The sequence below is a fragment of the Crassostrea angulata genome, chromosome 5 (genome assembly GCF_025612915.1).
Source record: "Crassostrea angulata isolate pt1a10 chromosome 5, ASM2561291v2, whole genome shotgun sequence".
NCBI classification, from domain to species: domain Eukaryota; kingdom Metazoa; phylum Mollusca; class Bivalvia; order Ostreida; family Ostreidae; genus Magallana; species Magallana angulata.
The window spans coordinates 34650962-34672512 of record NC_069115.1 but is presented as its reverse complement, the minus strand read 5'-3'; the positions used below and the strand labels follow the sequence as shown (position 1 = coordinate 34672512).

General features: G+C 32.6%; 4 protein-coding genes across 5 annotated transcripts; 3 read left to right on the top strand and 1 right to left on the bottom strand.

Moving 5' to 3' along the window:
* Window positions 1-549: 549 nt before the first annotated feature.
* LOC128186051 (multiple epidermal growth factor-like domains protein 10) lies at window positions 550-5141 on the top strand. 2 transcript variants are annotated; one of them, XM_052855776.1, is made up of 7 exons: window positions 550-678; window positions 823-887; window positions 1083-1205; window positions 1290-1373; window positions 1451-1582; window positions 4082-4213; window positions 4789-5141. In XM_052855776.1, the coding sequence occupies exons 1-7, from the start codon at window positions 587-589 to the stop codon at window positions 4947-4949; spliced, it is 789 nt and encodes a 262-aa protein (XP_052711736.1). In that variant the 5' UTR covers window positions 550-586; the 3' UTR covers window positions 4950-5141. The 2 variants fall into 2 exon arrangements, with proteins under 2 accessions (XP_052711736.1, XP_052711734.1); XM_052855774.1 differs by lacking the exons at window positions 550-678; window positions 823-887; window positions 1083-1205; window positions 1290-1373; window positions 1451-1582 and adding exons at window positions 2853-3350; window positions 3475-3539; window positions 3708-3833; window positions 3919-4002.
* A 144-nt stretch (window positions 5142-5285) lies between these two features.
* Window positions 5286-9821, top strand: LOC128184862 (uncharacterized). The gene is made up of 2 exons (XM_052854488.1): window positions 5286-7823; window positions 8239-9821. Exon 2 carries the CDS (start codon window positions 8892-8894, stop codon window positions 9591-9593), a length of 702 nt encoding a protein of 233 aa, XP_052710448.1. The 5' UTR covers window positions 5286-7823; window positions 8239-8891; the 3' UTR covers window positions 9594-9821.
* Window positions 9822-9931: 110 nt separating this feature from the next.
* On the bottom strand, window positions 9932-12858 carry LOC128185361 (uncharacterized). The gene is made up of 3 exons (XM_052854976.1): window positions 12563-12858; window positions 11864-11996; window positions 9932-11467 (listed from the first exon to the last, which is right to left on the bottom strand). The coding sequence occupies exons 1-3, from the start codon at window positions 12856-12858 to the stop codon at window positions 10259-10261; spliced, it is 1638 nt and encodes a 545-aa protein (XP_052710936.1). The 3' UTR covers window positions 9932-10258.
* A 1289-nt stretch (window positions 12859-14147) lies between these two features.
* On the top strand, window positions 14148-17122 carry LOC128184789 (cell death abnormality protein 1-like). Its single transcript, XM_052854377.1, has 7 exons — window positions 14148-14284; window positions 14427-14491; window positions 14686-14808; window positions 14891-14974; window positions 15055-15186; window positions 16008-16139; window positions 16899-17122. Exons 1-7 carry the CDS (start codon window positions 14193-14195, stop codon window positions 17057-17059), a joined length of 789 nt encoding a protein of 262 aa, XP_052710337.1. The 5' UTR covers window positions 14148-14192; the 3' UTR covers window positions 17060-17122.
* Window positions 17123-21551: the final 4429 nt, after the last annotated feature.

Below are 21551 nucleotides of genomic sequence, written 5' to 3'. Positions count from 1 at the left end.
CCGTATAAAAATCGCGATACTGTCCCTCCAGATAATAGTTATTAATGTATTTTCCATCTACAATGTACATTGTACGATCAAAATAATGTACGCAGCGCTACTTGTTCTCTCGCTTCGACAAATATCACTACCCAAAGCTGTACACTTACGTTCCTACACTGTGACATGTGCATGTATATCACAAACATGCTTATGTATTATAGAAAAGAAATAAAATTTAAATTTAAAAATAAGAAAAAATATGAAGGGGGTTCATTTGCGAACATCCCCCTTCAGTGTGCCTTTGAAAACACAACTTCAAATCGTTGCTCTCAAAAACGATTTCATATGAAAAAAAAAAAAGATAACCGAGTGTATCATAAATTGTTAGTGAAAACAAATATTCACAATATTCACGAAAAGTTAAATCACTAATACGTCACAAAAATTAAATTTTCTGTGATTTAGATTCTAAAACGAGGGAAACAAGAATTTCCTTTTATAAAGGAAATACTAATAGCGATAAACTCATTGATGCGTCGTTTTTTATTTACGGACGATAAAGAGCGTATCAATTTGACAACACATCCCAAGACAAAATTTAGATATGATGGCACAAAACAGAATTTGTGTGTGTGTTCTTATTTTTACTGGTCGAGTCTTGTTGTCAGTTGGACTATCATCACAAACACCAGAAAGGTAGTTCATTGAGTTTATTTAGCTATACTGGCTTTTTCTGACAATCATTTCTTCTGTTGTATTACATACAATATATTTTTTAATCTCATATTTCTTTTGTCTTTTTCGGAATGTCAATTAGTTTTCAACACTCTGAATTTACAGTATTGAAGATTACACCAATGGAATACAGTGCAAGACTTGGGATGCTTCTTTCAGTAAATGCAAAGGTCAGGGGGGAAATCTTACTTGCAATTTGAAACTGCTTTTGTTAATTGTTCTGTTTTAGTTTTTTGTCAGCTTTGACACATGTATTAAAATATTGTTCGTTTGTTTTCTATACATCAAACATACAATAAATCTCCAGCTTCGTTTAATTATTTTAAATTTAGAAATTTTTAAATTTGATCATTTCCTTTTCTCAGAGTGTCATAGTGGATTTTTGGGATTAAATTGCATGCCATGTCGCTACCCTAGCTATGGAAGGGACTGTCAAAAAGAGTGTAACTGTAATGAAACTTTCTGCAACCCACCGACTGGATGTGAAGGTATGTTTAAACAATTTTAATGGTTTACAAAATAAGTTATTCTTTAAACACTTATATAACTGAAAACAACATTTTTACATTCAGATGGATCACCTACATTACAACCGAAATCGACCTCAGCTGTCATTGCACAGATCTCTGTTACTCGGATAATGACTTTGAAAACAAGTAAATATCACATTTTTGAATGGTTATGGAATATCTTAATATCTTATATCTTTATACTTTAACATCTTAAAATGTAGCTGCAGCGTGTTCTGTCGGTTTCTTTGGAATTAGCTGCGATAAACCGTGTCGATATCCATCATTTGGATTCCATTGCCAGTCTGAGTGTAGTTGCAGTGAGGAAAATTGCAACCACGTAGTAGGTTGTACCGGTAAGTTAGTGTTTTCTTTAGCTGTGTGTAATTTTTAATATATGTTGTGTTTGATTTTATTCTTATATGTATTGAAACGACAGCATGTGTTCTAAAACATTGTTATGCAATTCAATGTAAAATCATTCTTTGTCGAAATAAAATTAATGCATTTTAAACAGAAAAATAATAATCTACATCTTTATCTTTATCAACAAATAAAAAAATAAAACATTTTTATAACATCACATTATTTTTCATTTAATCGTCATCTGACGCATAGCTGTATATATTGCGACTCAGTTTTGGGATCAAATAGGCGTTGACATTATAATGAAAATAAAAACAATTTGTTTATGGCGCGGTTAAACATAGACATGTATATCACGATTATTTGATCACAAGGAATTTATGTTATTCCAAAACAGTTATACAATTGTGTTATATTAATAAATTTGACTTTATATTTGTACATTTCTAGACATCTTGTCCTGGTCTCACATATTGTTGCATGTTACAAAAGAGAATGTCACAGTGACAGGGAAAAAATTAGCATTACATCATATCATAGTTATTTTTTCTGCTAATTTATTATCATTAAGTGGATTTTTTTTAAACAAATCTTATTTTAGAAAAAAAAAGATTCATATTATCGCGCGATCAGATGCAAATATTTGCATTAGATCAAAGCTTTGTGTACATCACTTGATTATTCGTGCAGTTTACTATTATTATATATTAGGTCAGTGTTTTTATGTTAATGTCTTAGTAACGTTAAAACCATTTATTTTAGAGTCATCTACATTTTGTTACTCCGAAGAAGGTCACAAATTACTAGTACACAATACTTGTGCAGTCTCTCCCTCCATGCCAAGGTGTATTTGTTGGTCGGATGGAGAGCTGCAAGAGTAATCTTAATTTGCTCGTTGCGGTTTGGAAATTAAAAAAAAAACAAATCAACAGAAAACACATTTTATTAGATAAAAAGATACTGTTTGAGTATTTTCTGTAAGTTGTATCAAAATTGCTAAATACATTTTCCAATCCTTTGCTGAAATGGTAAAACAAGGCAAATTTAAAATCTTGGTGTATGTATTTTCAAACATTAAGAGTACATATAAATTATTTTGTGGGACATGTTTGCGTGGATTTTATTTCATTTTCATGCTTATAAAAACAAAACGTCCATAAACGCTAAACATGGAATGGTGGTAAAGAAATCAAAGAGTTTATATCACTGTGTTACAGTGCCTCGTAATGAGAAGTGTTCAGCTTTAAATAATGAAATTTATCCCTACATATGTGGACATGTATTATTGATTAATAAGATGAATTTGTGATTCTTGTGTATTGTGTTTGTCATTTTTTTTAAAATCAAAGGTTGGCTTTAAATAAAAGATCAATTTATTTCTCTCCTCTTAGTTACCAAAGATAATTTATAATGAAGATAAAACAAAACATGTTATAGATTGTTGATTAAAACAGATATTGATAAAACTTTATTGAAAAGCAAAATTACAAATCGGTCACGTTACTTAAACGGTCCGTGGTTTGGATAAAAACACGACGTCATTATTAATTTCCTTTTAAAAAGGAAACAGCAATTTTGGTAAAATCACTGATGTGTCGTTTTCAATTTATGCGTGTTTTTACGAACGATCAAGTACTTTTTAGTAAGAAAATTTCTTGGACAAATGTTAAAGATGGCGGCACAGAAGGGAGTTTATGTTCTTCTTAGTATCGGTCGTGTCTTGTTGTTTGTTGGACTATCAAGACAAACACCAGTAAGGTACCTCGTTCAGTTCATGTAATTTCTTACAATCATTTCTTTTGTTATTAACAGACTATTTTTCCTATTGTCTTTTTTTGTCTTTTAGAAATGTCAATATGTTTTGAACCCTCTAATTTTACAGTGTTCAAGATTTAACCACTGGAATACACTGTAAGACTTGGGATGCTCTTCTCAGTATATGTAAAGGTCAGGGAGAAAATCTTACTTTCAATATGAAACTCTTCTAAAAGTTTTTTTGTTTTGGGTTTTGTTTAATTACATGTAAGTTGAATTTGTAAAAGTTTACATTCTATTTCCTATATAACCTAACTTTAAATTTTTTAATTCCTATTTCCTATTTTTACCTCTTTTTAGAGTGTCATAATGGATATTTTGGATTCAATTGCACACTCCAATGTCGCTACCCTAGTTTCGGAAGCGCGTGTCAAGATAAGTGTAACTGTAATAAAACTTTCTGCAATCCATTGAGAGGATGTGAAGGTGTGTTTAAACAATTTTAATGGTTCACAAAACAATTTATTCTTTAAAAACTTGCATTATAGAAAAACATACATTTTATATTCAGATGGATCACCTACATTACCACCGAAATCAACCTCAACTGTGATTGAAAAGATCTCCGTAACTCCGATAATAACTTTGAAAACGAGTAAATATTCTATTTTTGAATGGTTATGGAATAACTTTAAATAGCTATTTTTTTATATTTAAATACGTTTTAAATGTAGCTGCAGCTTGCTCTGTCGGTTTCTTTGGAAGTAGCTGCGATATACCCTGTCGATATCCTTCATTTGGATTCCATTTCCAGTCAGAGTGTATTTGCAGTGAGGAAAATTGTAACCACATAGTAGGTTGTAATGGTACGTTAGTGTCTGCTTAAGTTGTGTGAAATTTTTAATATATGTTGTGTTTGATTTTATTCTCATACGTATAGATAGACAGAATTTGTTGACCTTTAATTGGAAATAAAAAACAGTCTATCGTTAGCCCGGTTAGAACATCGACATATGGAGCGTATCATGATTATTTGATCTACAGGGATTTGATGTTATTTCAGAAAGAGTGATACGATTTTGTCTATTAATGAATTTTATACATTTCTAAACAGCTCGTCCTGGTCTCACATATTGTTGCATGTTACAAAAAGGAATGTAACACGGACAGGGAAATGAATTGCACTATATGATAGTTTTTTCAGCTTTATTATTATTAAGTATTTTTTTTACAACACAAATCTTTTTTTTTTAGAGAAAAAAAAATAAACATATTATCGCTCGATCTGATACAGATATTATATTTTGTATTTGAACAATTTGAAAGCTTTGTGCCTTATTAAACATCATTTGATTCTTTATTGAGTTTACTGTTTATTGTGATATATTAGGTCAATGCTATTATTTTAATGCCTTGGTACCGTCAAATTATTTTATTTTAGAGACGTCTACACTCTGTAAGTCCGAGGAAGGACACAAATCACCAGCTTTGATGTACATTACTGTGGTGCTAAGTGTTTGGGCGATTCTTCAAATCAGCATATATCTATATTTAGTATTGCATTCCTCGTCGGCAATTTATTTTTATATAAGTTATTCGTAACAAAAAACTATGACGTTCCCTTGTTTGAAATTATGTAATTCCATTTTGTGTATATCAAGTTTTGCATGGCGTGGTTAAAACACTCCTATTAGTAGTTTGCAATGATTACTTAAGTCAAAAGAACTCTAGATTAAGGTATTCCATATTCTTTACAGTTGAAGTGTTCTTTGGGGAAATATTAATGTTACTTAGTTATCGGTATCCAATTAGAGTTGCGTTTTTAGTTTGTTTTTTATGTGCACTTTCTGTAATTAAACTATCAGCTTGGTTGTGATGTGAAAGCTGATGTAATTTCATTTTAACGTTTACTAAAATTACTTACGATACAATATATATTTATGTAGATATAGGAAATGAATGGTAATCTAACCTAACACAAAAAAACTGTTTACTTAGTATGATATTTTGTGTTATAAAACAGTCAAAAATCATTTTCATAGTTATTTCACAAAAAATCATATTCAGTTCTAATTGATAAGCAGTGAGGAAAATGTATTTTTCCGTTATTGAATTCTTGATGAAAATTCACAAGTTAAGGTAATGTGTAGCTTACCTGAGACAATGTGGTTTTTATATGCTGTCTGTTGTTATTGTCATCATAACTTTCGTGTCTTGACCTTGTACATTTGTTTTAATTTTTTATGTTGCCAATTTTCCAGGAAAGATCATTTTAGTTCATCGAAAAAACATTCCAATTCCGCTCTATTTCACAAAACCTGCAGTTTTTTTGGTATTCATTAGACATTGTATTTTCGCCGCATTTCATAACAATGTAAAATGTGCTAGACATATTGTTTTGTAATGTTTTGCAATTTGGAATTATTAATAAGGAATATTTCTTTCACAATTTCACAGTTCAAATGTAGTTTTCGTACATCAGCTCCCTTTTTGGGAACATAACAATTGTTGACATATTGTAAGCAATAAAAGCCAGAATATATAGTGATATACCTACATTGTAAAATATAGCTTTAAAAACTATTTAGAAAACTAAAACAAGTAGTAAACTTTGTCCGTTTCTGAATCTTTAATTACACAATTTTACAAATCGTATATTGGATTTGAATCTATAGAAAACATTTAATATTTTAATAATTCACAACAGCGATTGTACGAATAACTGCATTTCCGAACTATATTCATTGCAATTTTTTTTGAGTGACACATATTAACCTTTGCATATGGAATTTAATTCTTTAATTCTTTTCAAAAGCATAAATAAAATCATAAAATAATCACACTTTTGACAAAATGTAAAGTGGAGCAGTTGGCGCTTTCGATAGCGTAGAATGATTTAAATACGGTAACCCCAGATGTGTCCATATCGATATATATCGCGGTAACATGATTGTAACCTTAAACAACCTACTTTACTCTACTTGTGCATTCTCTCCATCCGTACACAAGGTGGTGTATTCATTTGGTCAGATAGAGAGCTCCAAGAGTAATCCTAATTTGAATGTTTGCGGTTTGGATATATCTGGTAGATCTCTATCTCCTACTTTGCAGCTAGCATGTAGATTATGGAAATATCCTGGATCAGTTCTGAAGGTAGGATACAAATACACACCTTAGGAGGTAATATGGGTACCTTACACAAAAGAAGAGATAAGTATGTGAATGTAAAGCATTAGCGCCGTAATTTGACAGTTCTGTTTGTATGCTACCAAGGGGATTGAAGATGCTAAGGATTGTACACTTTATGTCAGGAGGTGTTGAGTCACGTTATGTCCGCCGTCACGTTTTGTCCGCCGTCTCGATATGTCCGCCACTTTTTTTGAAAAAAAATCGTCACGTTATGTCCGCCATCACGAAATGTCCGCCACTTTTTTTTTAACATCGTCACATTATGTCCGCCACCTTATAAATTTCATTATTTTTACTTTTAATCGCCATTTAAAGCTCGATGTTACTAAATATTTGTCTATCTTAAACAAAATGACTCATTATGTCCATTCCAAAATTGAAATGATTATTATGTACGAAATACAATCATTACGACTGAATAGGGGACATGTAGAGTTAGATATATACTTTAAGAAAATAATCTGACCTAGAGATTGATATCATCATAAAAATATAAAAAATTCCTCAGAATATCACGAGTTGTTGTTATTTTATACCGTACGCGTAACACAAATTTAAGCATATATTAAGAATGTTTTTCTGTACGCGTAGTTTTATGATTATGCATTGGTTTGTAATGGTAGGTTAACTCAATAGAATGACCATGGTATGAATGCACTCATCAATTCCAAAAATTTCAATGATGTTAGACAAATATTTTGCTGCTAATTTTTGTAATTAGTAGTTTTTAATCGACCTTGCACATCCTTTTCCATAGCTGTCATATGCACACGAGTGTTATTTTGAAAACACTCATATAGGTTTTGGATTAATGAGATTTTAAAGCGGAATTCAAGTACAAGTATTTGGATTCAGGTATTTATATTGATAAGTGGAACTAAAAACGTTTTATATAATATACTTACAGTAGAGGCCTTATTAGGCGCCTTTTAATTTTAAAAAAATCTATCCCATAATGCCCCGCGCTTGCGAATGCGCAGTTTAACGTAGGGCAAGGTTGAATGAATCTAAACAATAACAGTTACCTGTAGAACCGCCTAATGCGAGGTGACGCAAATGACACTTTGTTTTGAATGTGTGAATGGTTTTTATGTTGATTTCTCTACGCAATGCCGGCCCATTGCTGTCCATATGGTTGTAAAAGCAGACAAACAGCAGGTGAAAACATCAAGTTTTTCCGCATACCTAAGGATGAACACCTGAGGGCTAAATGGATATCGGCCATTAAACGTGATGATTAGGAGCCTAGCGATCATACCAGGATTTGCTCTAAACATTTTATTAATGGTGAGTCAGTGTTTCACGTAAACATGATACTATTATGTGAATAATGATGTGTAGCTTTTATACAGATGTAGTATAGTGAGCAGTAATGAATACTTCATGCTTTCAAAAGGTAATCGGTATCACTGGTCAGTATGCTATAAAGTCAAAATGGCGGCTAGTTAATTAAGTTATTTATTTATTTAAGACGTCCTGCAGAAGTTTTATTTATATATGCATAAATTTATAATACCTTTAATAAATATGTAAATACTACTTGCGTCCGACCAGTTCTCGCCGAGTACCATTTCTCGCCAGTGCATGGTTTCATTTTTCGGACGTAACATATATAGTGTTTGAATGTGTCCACAACATCAAGGCATGCAAGATGCACTTAATATTATTTTAGATTGGTTTTTAATACATTATTTTTTTATAGGACAGCCTTGCAGAAATCCAACAAATCCTGATTATGTGCCATCTGTATTCTGCCATCGGCCCATCAAAGATGGTGTACTCCAGGAAAAAGTTCAGCGCCATAAACGCCTTGTTGAAAGAAAGGAAAACATCGCCAGGAGCGAGTCAGCAAAGGCCCTTCTTACTCTCAGTATGGACAAACCAGAAAAGTGTGCCGGGACTGCGACACAGACACCTGTCGTTCATCATTGTGATTCGGAAGTGCAAAGTGATATCACGCTCCCTGTGATGACTAGTCTCATCGTCACCAACCAGGTCTTGAAAAAACATCTGTGATTCCAATGCAGTGACCATCAAAGAACAGCAGCTTGGTCAACAAAGAGCCCATGAAGTTTGTCGCAAGCAAGAAGATGAGTTGAAATCATTGGAATCCAGACTTCAAAAGAAGGAGGAAGAAAACACACAGCTATTGGAAGAGCTCAAGAAAAAGACACTTAGTGTCAAGACTATTGAGGGGATGATAAGAAAACTAAATTCTACATAGGATTTCCAAATTTCAAAACTTTCCATGCAGTGTTCCTAGAAACATCTTCAAAAGTGAAAAGAAAGAAAACAAAGCTGTCGAAATAGGATGAATTATTGCTGACTCTCGTGAAATTAAGACGAAATCTTGCTATGACAGACCTTGCCTATCGATTCGACATTAGTCAATCCTCAGTTACCAATATATTCCATGCGTGGCTGGATGCTCTATATGCTACTTTAGGAGGACTTGTGCATTGGCCAGAGACTGATGTGTGTCAATTACCGGAAGTGTTCCAGAATGAAGTTTTCCGAAAAGTGAATTGCTTCATTGACTGTACCGAGATTTTCATTGAGAGGCCATCCAATTTGAAAGCGAGAGCACAAACCTACTCAAACTACAAGCGCCATAACACCATCAAGATTCTTGTCGGAGCGAGTCCTTCAGGATGTATAACTTTCCTGTCTTCATGTTGGGGAGGTCGTGTCAGTGATAGACAGATTACTACTGAATCAGGAATTCTTGACAAACTCCTTCCAGGAGATGTGGTACTTGCTGACCGGAGGTTCAACATGACAGAAGACTTTGCCCTAAAAGGAGCTCAGCTGATTGTTCCAGCCTACACAAAGGGGAAAAGTCAGTTACCAAAAGAAGATGTTGAGACATCTCGAATGATGTCTCGTGCTCGGATTCACATCGAACGAGTTATTGGGAGACTGAAGGACTTTGAGATTATCAAGGGCCCATTACCCATAAACTTTGTGAAGAGAAAATCAGACGGTCAAGTGACTTGTGGGGACAAGATAGTGCGAGTTGTTGCAGCAATTGTGAATACTAACGATGTCATTTTGTGAGATCTGAGTGAAACTGGTTCTGATCAATGAACATGCTATTCCTTGTGTCACTGTGAACAAGTACAATTGTTTCAATGAATTAAATATAGACTAATCATTAAATTTTTGATGGTTTCCCTGTTATCAAGTAATGTCTAGTTGATTGATTTTTTATCCACTGTTTTCATGTTGCTTGTCATTAAATATTGAATCCACTGATTGAAAATAATCAGTAAATCATTGATTGTATCCCTGAATTATGATTTTGTTTTTATGTATATGAACATCATCATCATAATTTTCCATATTGTTTGCTTTGAATATTAATAAATAAAACCATCACAACAATTTGTCAGAAATATTTTATTAAACATGAAAAAGATGAAATAATAAGGCATTAAAAATGAATGAAAACAGACTACAACAGATATAATGGACATCCGAACACATGTAATAAAAAATACAAGTGCTCCGTATTGAGGGGCCAGCTTTCAAAAACATTAAACACAAACTGAAATCTAGGTAGATCATAATCAAAGATCACAATAGATTTATAGTCATTGTCCATTTCTTCACAGCATATATAAATCTTTATGAAAAAATGCAAATACACACAAGGCATACTTATGCACAGTTCTTGATCATATTTGCAGTCATACACATCATCAGAGTTAATAATTGTTTAGTCACTGTTTGTTTTTCTTGGAGGGGGGCATTCTTCTGCAAGGTAGGCAAGTCCACGAACCCTTGGGGGCGGCTTTAAGTCTCACACATTTGAAATGATACCAGCCAACTTTACAATGTCCAGATTCACATTCTATCATGTTGTCGAAGCTCTCAGGTTTTCCACATATACACTCGGTGTCCTGAACATTGTTGTTGGCATCAAGAAGTCTTTGAGTAAGAATTTCTGGAAGCATTGCTTTCAGGAAGAATCTGTTCAAAAATTGCAGCACTTTCTCATTGAAGAAATGTTGATCACGATGAATGCGTTCAACATGTAGTCCACGAGTAGTCCAACACACAAAATCACAGTAATCCACATCACACACTGCCATTTGTCCCTGTACTTGGTAAAAGTGTCTTGAAGCACTTGGTAGCATGTTGGTACAAGGCTGTCCTCTCTCAGTTTGGGCATGAGGTCTCAGATAAAAATTCGGGGTGTTCACTTCACATGGATTAGTGTCCCTGATCTTAAATGGACACTTGATCTCCACCAGTCCTTTACCGCAACACATACAGTCAGTCACTGCATCTGGGCTGGCTCCAAGAGTAGGGTAATGTGGGTTGAGCATCAGACCACTCCGTCTCGCTGAAAATGATGGATGGTGTATCTTCATCATCTCGGAGTACTCTCTCAGGGCTACTTCCTCTTTCGTCTTCCCCCACTTGATTGCTGGTGTCTCGATGTTTGGAACATAGTGCATTATTCCTTTGATGAGGGAAACACTTGGTCTCTGCACATTTGTGTGGCAAATGTCATAGAACCTTGAAGCTGTAAGTCTGCCTTCTCGGAACTTGAACCACTGAGTGCACAAACTTTGCTCTCTGGTCAGCTTCTCAACGTTGTGTGATTCCTCATGGCTGACAGCGATTGTTCCGAGAATCTCCTCACACTTTGTTCGAAGTTCGGTCTCTGAAAGCCTGGCATTTAACGGATCAAAGAAGGAGGAAAACACTGTCGGTAGTGCGGGTTTAGCTAGAGTTGGATTAGGCCGAGGATTTGTAACAGTGAAGATGACTGCGGATGGGTTGCAATTCCTCAGTTTCTGCAGAAAAGATGCGGTGTTGTAAAACACTGGGTCTGCTTGTTGTGGAGCTGCATTGGAAGGTTGGTGAAAGTTGTCCTGTTTTGGTTTTTCAAAGTTGATTAGCGATAACTGGACTGCCTCTACCTGGAATCAAAATACAATAAAATAAAATTTCATAAAAATCAATTACATGTGTATTGTGTATCATCAAGCTAAACCATTAATTCAAAATTAAATTTTTTTTTCTTTTTTTAAAATTTAATTTTGAAACAAAATGCTAGTATCTCTTCTAGCTGTTGCGTCTTCTTTTTTTTATATGTTCAGAGTGAAGCTTTGCCTTAACTAATATTCTCTCTGACATTATTAGCCTTATTTTTAACTGCATCAGAATGTACTAGTATACTATTTTAACATATGCATGTATACACATTTGAAGAACTTCACAATCAAGATTTTAGAAAAACTGATATAAATCAACAAAATAATCATAATTCTACAGAAATTTAATACAAATATAAATGAATTCCAGTTTAAATTTACCTTCTTTGTAAAGTTCTGGTTCCATAAGCAAGGCATTGAAGTACAAGCTACCTTGTTGTAACCCAGTCGAACGCTTGCCTCGATCTTGAAGAAGATGGCAGCAACATAGGAACATACCTCACCCAACCTGAAACTAAAAGATGAATTATTAATGCAACATTTACTTGGCAATAGGATGGCATAAAAAGTACATCAGTAGTCTACGAACACCAGCAACAACTTTTGCATAAACTTTTGTACATACATGTATATCTTAATTTACAGTAGTCGTTACAAACTTAGTTATGAAAAAGTTCTTCCAAAATGTATTGCCCATCACAAGAAAATCTGCATAAGAATATTTTACAGAATCTCAGTACTCAACATGTATGGTAACAAACACAAAATAGTTTTTTTTCCCTTCTCATTCAACAGCTGTTTACTGACCTGTTGATAATCCGATTTAACCTTGTATATCACATTGTATCAACTATTTATTTGTATGCCCTGTTACATATTAAAATTTAGGCATACGCATTAAAAGATATAGATGCTTACCCAGACATGCATGTGCAGTGTGCGTTTAGAATGGTGCAGTCTGTGTCCACGCACACCCATGCTTCGTGAGGTTTCTCGGACAGGGCTTGCGATCCGTTGACCTTGGCCTTCAAAAAGCACTTGTCACTTCCCAAAGTTGAACTCAACACGGTCTGAACTCACCCACTGTGAAAAAAGTTGTAGGCCTCCAACGAACGGTAAGCTTTCGATGTCTCTCGGGTAAATTGTCCTGGAGTGTCTACATGGTAACAGTAAATTTCCCCAAACTGAACGTCCGGCCATTTTGTTACATTGTCCTCCCAAGTTTCACAGTCTATGAACGGATCAAAACACAGATCCTTGATCCCAAGCCTCAATAATTTCTCCTTTAATTTAATAAGTATTTTATTCAAGTATATAAATATCTCCTTGTACTCCCGCTGAGGGGCCTCCAGCAACGACTTGTAATACAAGCTCATTGTAACGGCTTAATCCGATTAATTTCACGCTGCGATTCACTTGACTTCTTCCGATAATGGCTGTGGGTCTGCCCTACGCGCATCGCGCATGCGCGGGGTCAAGGGTCAAATTTTAAAAACAAAAGGCGGCTTATAAGGCCTATACGCAATTGATATCAAAACCTTTGATATAAAAAAAATAACTATATGACATCCCGCGCAAGCGCGGGAAATAACATTTTACAAGTTAATGGGCTTTGTTTGGTTTTTTGTACACATTTGTGTCCGATTTTTTTCTTAATAAGTTTTTTTAACCCTTTTTAAAAAAGAAAAGAGTTCTACAAAACTTAATTTTAGTCAACAGAAGTATTTTAGCTCATTGTAATGTTCGAGGCTACGCATACAGATGTTCATCTGCAAATCAGACCTACCCCTACATACTTACAAGACTTCGCGTACAGTGAGCACTATCGAGGCATGATAAAAAAAAAACAAATATAAAAAAAACCTTCAAATTCAAAGAATGCATTGCTTCCTTTATATATATGTAGGTTTTTTGTGTGAAATATATCGTATTTGGCAAATATTTTCAAAACAAGAAACAACATGTTTTGTGAAAGAAATGAGAAACACTTCTCTAGAAATTTTGATTCGAACTTATTAAATGTTTGCACTGATTTGATCCAATAAAATATAAAAATGTTTTCCAAAGAGAAATTTTAAAATTTTAAGATTGAAATGAAGAGCATAAAGTTTAACTTATTCTAGTTAACTACCGTATAAAATAGCGATAATGTCCCTCCAGATATTAGTTTTTAATGTATTTTCCATCTACAATGTACATTGTACGATCAAAATAATGTTCGCAGCGCTACTTGTTCTCTCGCTTCGACAAACATCAATACCCAAAACTGTACACTTACGTTCCTACACTGTGACATGTGCATGTATATCACAAACATGCTTATGTATTATAGACAATAAATAAAATTTAAATTTAAAAATAAGAAAAAATATGAAGGGGGGTTCATTTGCGAACATCCCCCTTCAGTGTGCCTTTGAAAATACAACTTCAAATATCTGCTCTCAAAAACGATTTCATATGAAAAAAAACCCAGAGTTTATCATAAATTGTTAGTGAAAACAAATATTCACAATATTCACGAAAAGTTAAATCACTAATACGTCACAAAAATAAAAAAAATCTGTTATTTAGATTCTAAAACGAGGGAAACAAGAATTTCCTTTTATAAAGGAAATACTAATAGCGGCAAAATCATTCATGCGTCGTTTTTTATTTACGGACAATAGAGAGCGTATCAGTTTGACAACACATTCCAAGACAAATTTTAGATATGACGGCACAAAACAGAATTTGTATGTGTGTTCTCATTTTTACTGGTCGAGTCTTGTTGTCAGTTGGACTATCATCACAAACACCAGAAAGGTAGTTCATTCAGTTCATTTAGCTATATTTGCTTTTACTGACAATCATTTCTTCTGTTATATTACATACTATATTTTTTAATCTCATATTTCTTTTGTCTTTTTCGGAATGTCAATTAGTTTTCAACACTCTGAATTTACAGTATTGAAGATTACACCAATGGAATACAGTGCAAGACTTGGGATGCTTCTTTCAGTAAATGCAAAGGTCAGGGGGGAAATTTACTTGCAATTTGAAACTGCTTTTGTTAATTGTTCTGTTTTAGTTTTTTGTCAGCTTTGACACATGTATCAAAATATTTTTCGTTTGTTTTCTTTACATCAAACATACAATAAATCTCCAGCTTCGTTTAATTAATTTAAATTTAGAAATTTTTAAATTTGATCATTTCCTTTTCTCAGAGTGTCATAGTGGATTTTTGGGAATAAATTGCATGCCATGTCGCTACCCTAGCTACGGAAGGGACTGTCAAAAAAAGTGTAACTGTAATGAAACTGTCTGCAATCCATCGACTGGATGTGAAGGTATGTTTAAACAATTTTATGGTTCACAAAATAATTTATTCTTTAAACACTTGCATTAAAAAAACAATTATTTTAAATTCAGATGGCTCACCTACACTTCCACCGATATCGACCTCACTCATCATTGAGAAGATCTCTGTTACTCAGATTATGACTTTGAAAACTAGTAAATATATTTATTTTTTAATGGTTATGGGATAACTTGAAATAGCTATATTTTTATACTTAAACACCTTATAAATGTAGCTGCAGCTTGTTCTGTTGGTTACTTTGGAAGTAGCTGCGATAAACCGTGTCGATATCCATCATTTGGTTTCCATTGCCAGTCTGAGTGTATTTGCAGTGAGGAAAAATGTGACCACGTAGTAGGTTGTAATGGTAAGTTAGTGTTTGCTTAAGTTGTGTGTAACTTCTAACAGATGTTCGTGTTTGATTTTATTCATATTTGTATTGGCACAACAAAATGTATTCTCCAAAAATAAATTGTACAATTCAGTGTTTAGATACATACAATTAACATGTTATCATGTTATGAGAAGAACCATATTTATCTACATATCTAATAAGAATTAACATATTTTTTTAATTGCCATTTAACGCTAAAATATATCTATATTGCGCTTAATTTTTAAGATCTGAAAGGCGTTGAGATTTGAACGAAAATAAAAGCAATCTGTTATTGGCTCGGTTATAACTGTGTATCATTATTATTTGATCCACAAGGAATTGCATAAAGGATAGTAAAAATGTGTCGTATTAATGAATTTGACGTTATATGTGTACATTTCTAAAGAGCTCATCCTGGTTTCACATGTCGTTGAATGTTAAAAGGGAATGTAACACGGACAGGGAAATAAATTTTAGCATTGCACCATATCATAGTTATTATTCTTGCTTATATTTTATCAATAAGTGTCTTTTTTAACAATTTTTTTTTTAAAAACCAATGATACAAAATATCGCTAGATCAGATACTGATATTTGCATTTGAACAAAGCTGTGTGCCATTTACACATCATTTGATTCTTTATTCAGTTTATTATTGTGATATATTAGATCAATGCTAATATTTCATTGATAACGTCAAATTCTTTTATTTCAGATAATGACTTTGAAAACAAGTAAATATTATATTTTTAATGGTTATGGGATAACCTGAAATAGCTATATTTTAATCCTTATACACCTTTAAAATGCAGCTGCAGATTGCCCTGTCGGTTTCTTTGGAAGTAGCTGCGATAAACCGTGTCGATATCCATCATTTGGACTCCATTGTCAGTCTGAGTGTATTTGCAGTGAGGAAAATTGTAACCACGTAGTAGGTTGTAACGGTAAGTTAGTGTTTTCTTTAGCTGTGTGTAACTTTTAACAGATGTTGCGTTTGGTTTTATTCATATTTGTATTGGCACGACAGCTTGTATTCTCCAAAAATAACTGTTATACAATTCAGTGTCCAAATAAATTTATTATGTTATCATGTTATAAAAAGAATAATATTCATCTACATCGTGCATCGCAATTAACAGATTTTTAAAAATGAAATGTTTTTAAGAATTAACATAATACTTCATTTAATCGCCATTTGACGCCATAATGTATCTATTGCACATCATTTTTGGAATCTTATGGCGTTGAAATTTTAACGAAACTAAACGCAATCCGCCTTTGGCTCGGTTATAACTTTGTATCATGATTATTTGATCTACCAGAAATTACAGTAAGGGTAGTACAAATTTGTCATATTAATAAAATTTGACTTTATTTGTATACATTTCTAAAGAGCTCATCCTGGTTTCATACATTGTTTCATGTTACAAAAGGGAATGTAACACGGACGGAGAAATGAAGTTTAGCATTGCACCATATCATAGTAATTATTTTTGCTCATTAATAATCATTGAGTGGGGGGTTTTTTGGGTTTTTTTTACAATATAAATTTTATTTTAGAAAAAAAAAATGATACATATAATCGCTAGATCAGATACTGATATTTGCATTTTATCAAAGCTGTGTGCCAGTTTACTGTTGTAATATATTAGATCAGTGCTATTATTTCATTGCCTTGATAACGTCAAATTCTTTTATTTTAGAATCGTCTATATTCTGTAACTTTGAGGAAGGCCACGAATTACAAGCTTTGGTGTATAGTACAGTGGCGCTAAGTGTTTGGGCGATTATTCAAATCAGCATCTATCTATATTTAGCATTGCATTCTTCGTCAGCAATTCAATTAAATATAAGTTATACGTAACGAATAAATATGACGAATTCCCTTGTTTACATAGATTATGCAATTCCAGTTTGTATATGTCAAATTTTGTATGGCTCCTATTGTTAGTTCGCAATAATTTTTAAACTCAACTCAAAAGAAATCTGGAGTAAAGTATTCCATATTCTTCATAGTTGATGTGTTATTGAGGAAAATCTTTATTTTACCATGTTATCGAAATGAAAAATAGATGCAGATGGTATTTTGTCCTATCTGTTTTATGAATTTTATGAATTTTGTCTCATACTATAACTTTTTAGACTTTGCTCAGAAAAAATTATCATGACTATGTTTATTAGAACATCAATTTGAAAAAAAGCGGTTTTATTAGAGTCGCATATTTAGACTAGGTTTTTTTTGTTTTAGTTTTTTTGTTGTTTTTTTTTTTTTTTTTTTTTTTGTTTGCGTGCACTCACTGTAATTAAAATGTCAGCTTTGTTGTGACATGTAAAGCTCATATGATTTCATTTTAATGTTAACTAGAGTTGCTAATGATACAAGAAATGTTTATGTAGATATAAGATGTGAATTGTAATCTAACCTAATACAAACAAAATTGTTTAATGAGTGTGTTATTTTGTGTAAAATAAAATTTAAGCAGTCGGGAAAATGTGTTATTCTGTTATTGGATTTTTTATCAAAATTTTAAAGTTAAGATTATTTTTAACCTGAGCCTTTGTATGCGGTCTGTCGTTATTGTCGTCAGTACTTTCGTTTTGACTTTGTTCATTTGTATTAATAATTTATGTTGCCATTTTTACCAGGAAAAATCATTATAGATCATCGGAAAAATATTCCATTTCTGTTCTATTCCACAAAATCTGAATTCTCTTTTGTATCCATTAGGCATTGTATTATCACCACATTTCATAACAATGTAGAATGTGGTAGACATATTCTTTTGTAATGTTTTGCAATTTGGAATTATTAATAAGGAATATTACTTTCACAATATCACAGTTCAAATGAAGTTTTTTACATCAACTCCCTTTTTAGAAATATAACAATAGTTCACATATGGAAAACAATAAAAGCCGGAACTTATCGTGTTATACTTATTTTATAAAAGATAGTTTTGGAAACAGTTTTGAAAAAAATGAAACAAGTAGTAAATGTTGCTGTTTCTGAATCTTTAATTACACAGTTTGACAACTCGTATATTGGATCTGAATATATAGAAAGCATATGTAATTTGCTTTAAAATTAGGAATTTTTGACAAATTGCCAATTACTTACGTGATTTTTTAAGTAAAGCGGCATTTTAATAAGTCACAACTACAACAGCAATTGTGAGAGTAACTGCATTGCCCAACTATATTCGTTGCCAACATTTTTTGAGTGACACATATTAACCTATGCAGTATAGAATTTAGTTCTTTAATCCTTTTAAAAAGCATAAAAAAAATAATAAAATAATCACACTTTTAACAAAGGTATAGTAGAGGTGCTGACGCATTTGATAGCGTAGAATGATTTAAATACGGTGACCCCGGATGTGTCCCTATATCAATATATACCGCTGTTACGTGATTGTTACCTTATACAACCTACTTTACTCTACTTGTGCATTCTATCCATCCATACAAGAGGTGTCATGTTTGTTCGGACAGAGAGCTCCAAGAGTAATCCTAATTTGATTGTTTGCGGTTCGGCGATATCCAGTAGATCTCTATCGCCTACTTTGCAGCTAGCAAGTATACGCTGGAAATATCCTGAATCAGTTCTGGAGGTAGGAAATGAATACACCTTAGGAGTTGATATGGGTACCTAACACAAAAGAAGAACTAAATATGTGAATAAAAAGCATTAGCGCAGTAGTTTGTCAGATCTGGTTGTATGCTCCCAAAGGGATTGAGGATGCTAAGGGTTGTACAAGTTATGTCAGGACGTAATATGCACAAGTCGTACGAAGCCATTTACTTGCGAGCAAGACTATAAACACATACTTTTAACTTTATACAGTTTAATTTTATGAAATACCGGTAATGTTTATTTTGTTTGTAAATTTACATTTCCTTTAAGTTAATTTGAACAGATAATACAAACTTATTTCTATGTCTTAAATGACAGTAATATTTTGAAGTTTTTTTTTAATTTTTAACCAATGTTGTTGTTCGTTTTACATTAACGTTATTTATATATATTTATCATATAATTGCTTAAAGTGATCAAACTATTTTTGTAACTAAAATCATTATTTCATATATACTAAAGGATAATAAATTAAATTTTGCTGATCACGAAAATGCATTTTTAACAAGTAAAATGTTATATGATATGTGTGTGTAATCAAAGAGGAGAGATTTTGTCGATGTGTTGATTTGATTCCCTTTTATGAACTAGACAGCAGGTGATATACATAGATTGCATGGTCAAATATATCAAAGGACATATTCTCATTCTACTTTGGAACCCATACAAACACTTTGTGGTTTGAATTGATTTCCCTTTTCAGCATTTATGGAATTTTAACCGAATGGATATGCACTTAAAATAAGTATGATACTTGATCAAAATATTTATAACACATGTGAAGATGCATATTGTAATACATTGAGACTTTCAAAGATCAAATCAATCATTATTTATTAAAGTTCTGATTATAACATCATTATTTTCCAATGCCGAACATACACGATGAATACTTGCCAACCTGTCTGGTGGTTTTTTTTTTTTTGTTTTTTTTTTTATAAAACCTCTTATTTTCGTTTCTGTTATAGGAAAATTTGTACCTTTCACACAACTGTGCATAAGGTACATGTATTTATTTACGAACCTTATCTGCAAAAATAACATTAAATGAAAAAAGTGTGCCACAATCTGTCATTTTTGTTGATCGAAAAATCTGTTTTTTACGGAAAACGTATTTCGACTCTTTTTCTGAGAACTGTAATTTAATATTTGAAAGGATTTGCTTTTACCACCGCTAGCCTAGCCGTATAATTCTAGAGAACCTTAAATACATCCAGTTTTGCTTATCAAACCTAATGTGTTAAAGGTATTCAAGAGCAGGAGCTCACGATTATCTGAAACTTTCTATGCATGAAAAGATTGTTTTAACAGATATCAACAGTTCAGGAACACAAATTCAAAACAAACCTGCAATGTATAGGAAACTAGCAAAACGGGTTTCGAGTGCTACATTCATTGCTGTGTTCCATCACGTGAACGAGAGTCTAGTGTACCATATTCAAGGATGGTAATTGTCCGTTTAATTACATAACCCAACGACATATCGAATTTAAATCCATAGGTGTCTGTATCATTTTTTAATATTAGACTTGTAAAATCAATTCTCAATTATACCATATACATGGTGATACTTCAAAATCTTTAAGTAAGCAAAGAAATCATTGCTGTCATATTGGCATGTACGAGGGTCAATCAAAAAAATACAAACACTTTTGCAATAGCTATGTAACTTAACGTCAGAGTATTGTTAAATTTAGTAGACATAATTTGGCTGTAGTTTCAAACAATTTGAAATCCAAAAATGTCATATGTTCCTTTATTTTTTAGAATTCTTCAGAATCTAATCCTGCAAAAATGAGGTCACTGCGCACGGTCCAAATTTGTGTTATGTCAACAATTAACCATACTACTTTGAAAGTAATATCTCTATGAATTGGGCTTAAACTTTGATAATATTAAAACTTTGAGTTAAGAATTGTCATGATATTCTTTGTAAGAAATAACGACGGGATGTATAGTTTCGTTGAACAGATATCAGTAACTAAAGACGGATAGTCCTCTTTTAAGATTGACTAAAAACTTTGACGTCGCCGGCAAAACTGTATGGATTTGACTCGGGAAAAATAGAAACAAACTGTGAAAATGTTCAATGGTGGGAAAAATAAGTCAAAAATTATAAACACGTCGAAAAAAATAAACAACGTCATCTGAAGTTCAGGTTTTTTCCTACAGTAAACAAAGAGACATGCGGTAAAAAATGAAATAATCCGGAAACTTACCTATGATTCTAGAACAAATGTCAACAAATTACATGTCAAGTGATAGAGAGCCGATTTCAATTGTATGGGGAAAAGCACAAAAAACCCAGGGTGTTATAAAGATTGGGTATTTCTATTAAATATGCGTGCGTCATCTTGACGTCATTTTTAACGTTACCGAGCGCCGTGGTGACGAAACATTTTTTTTTTAAATCACGAAAAAAAATATATATTATGAAAAATATATGAAAGACAGAACTGTCGGATTACGTAGGTAATGCCGATTTTGGTAAACTTGGTTGTAATTCATTTGACAGAAATAAAATATCTACGAAGATGCAACTGTAAAAGAGAAGTTCCTATTATCTGTCACAAAAATCAACAAACATATTATTAAAGAGAGATCAGTGGAATGGCCGTATTTAAACTGTAGTGATCTTCTTTAAAGAAGAGTTTTTTGTCAAATTATAGGAAACCGCCCAAAATTTACAAATTATAAAGTATATGATTTTTTTCTTCAGTAA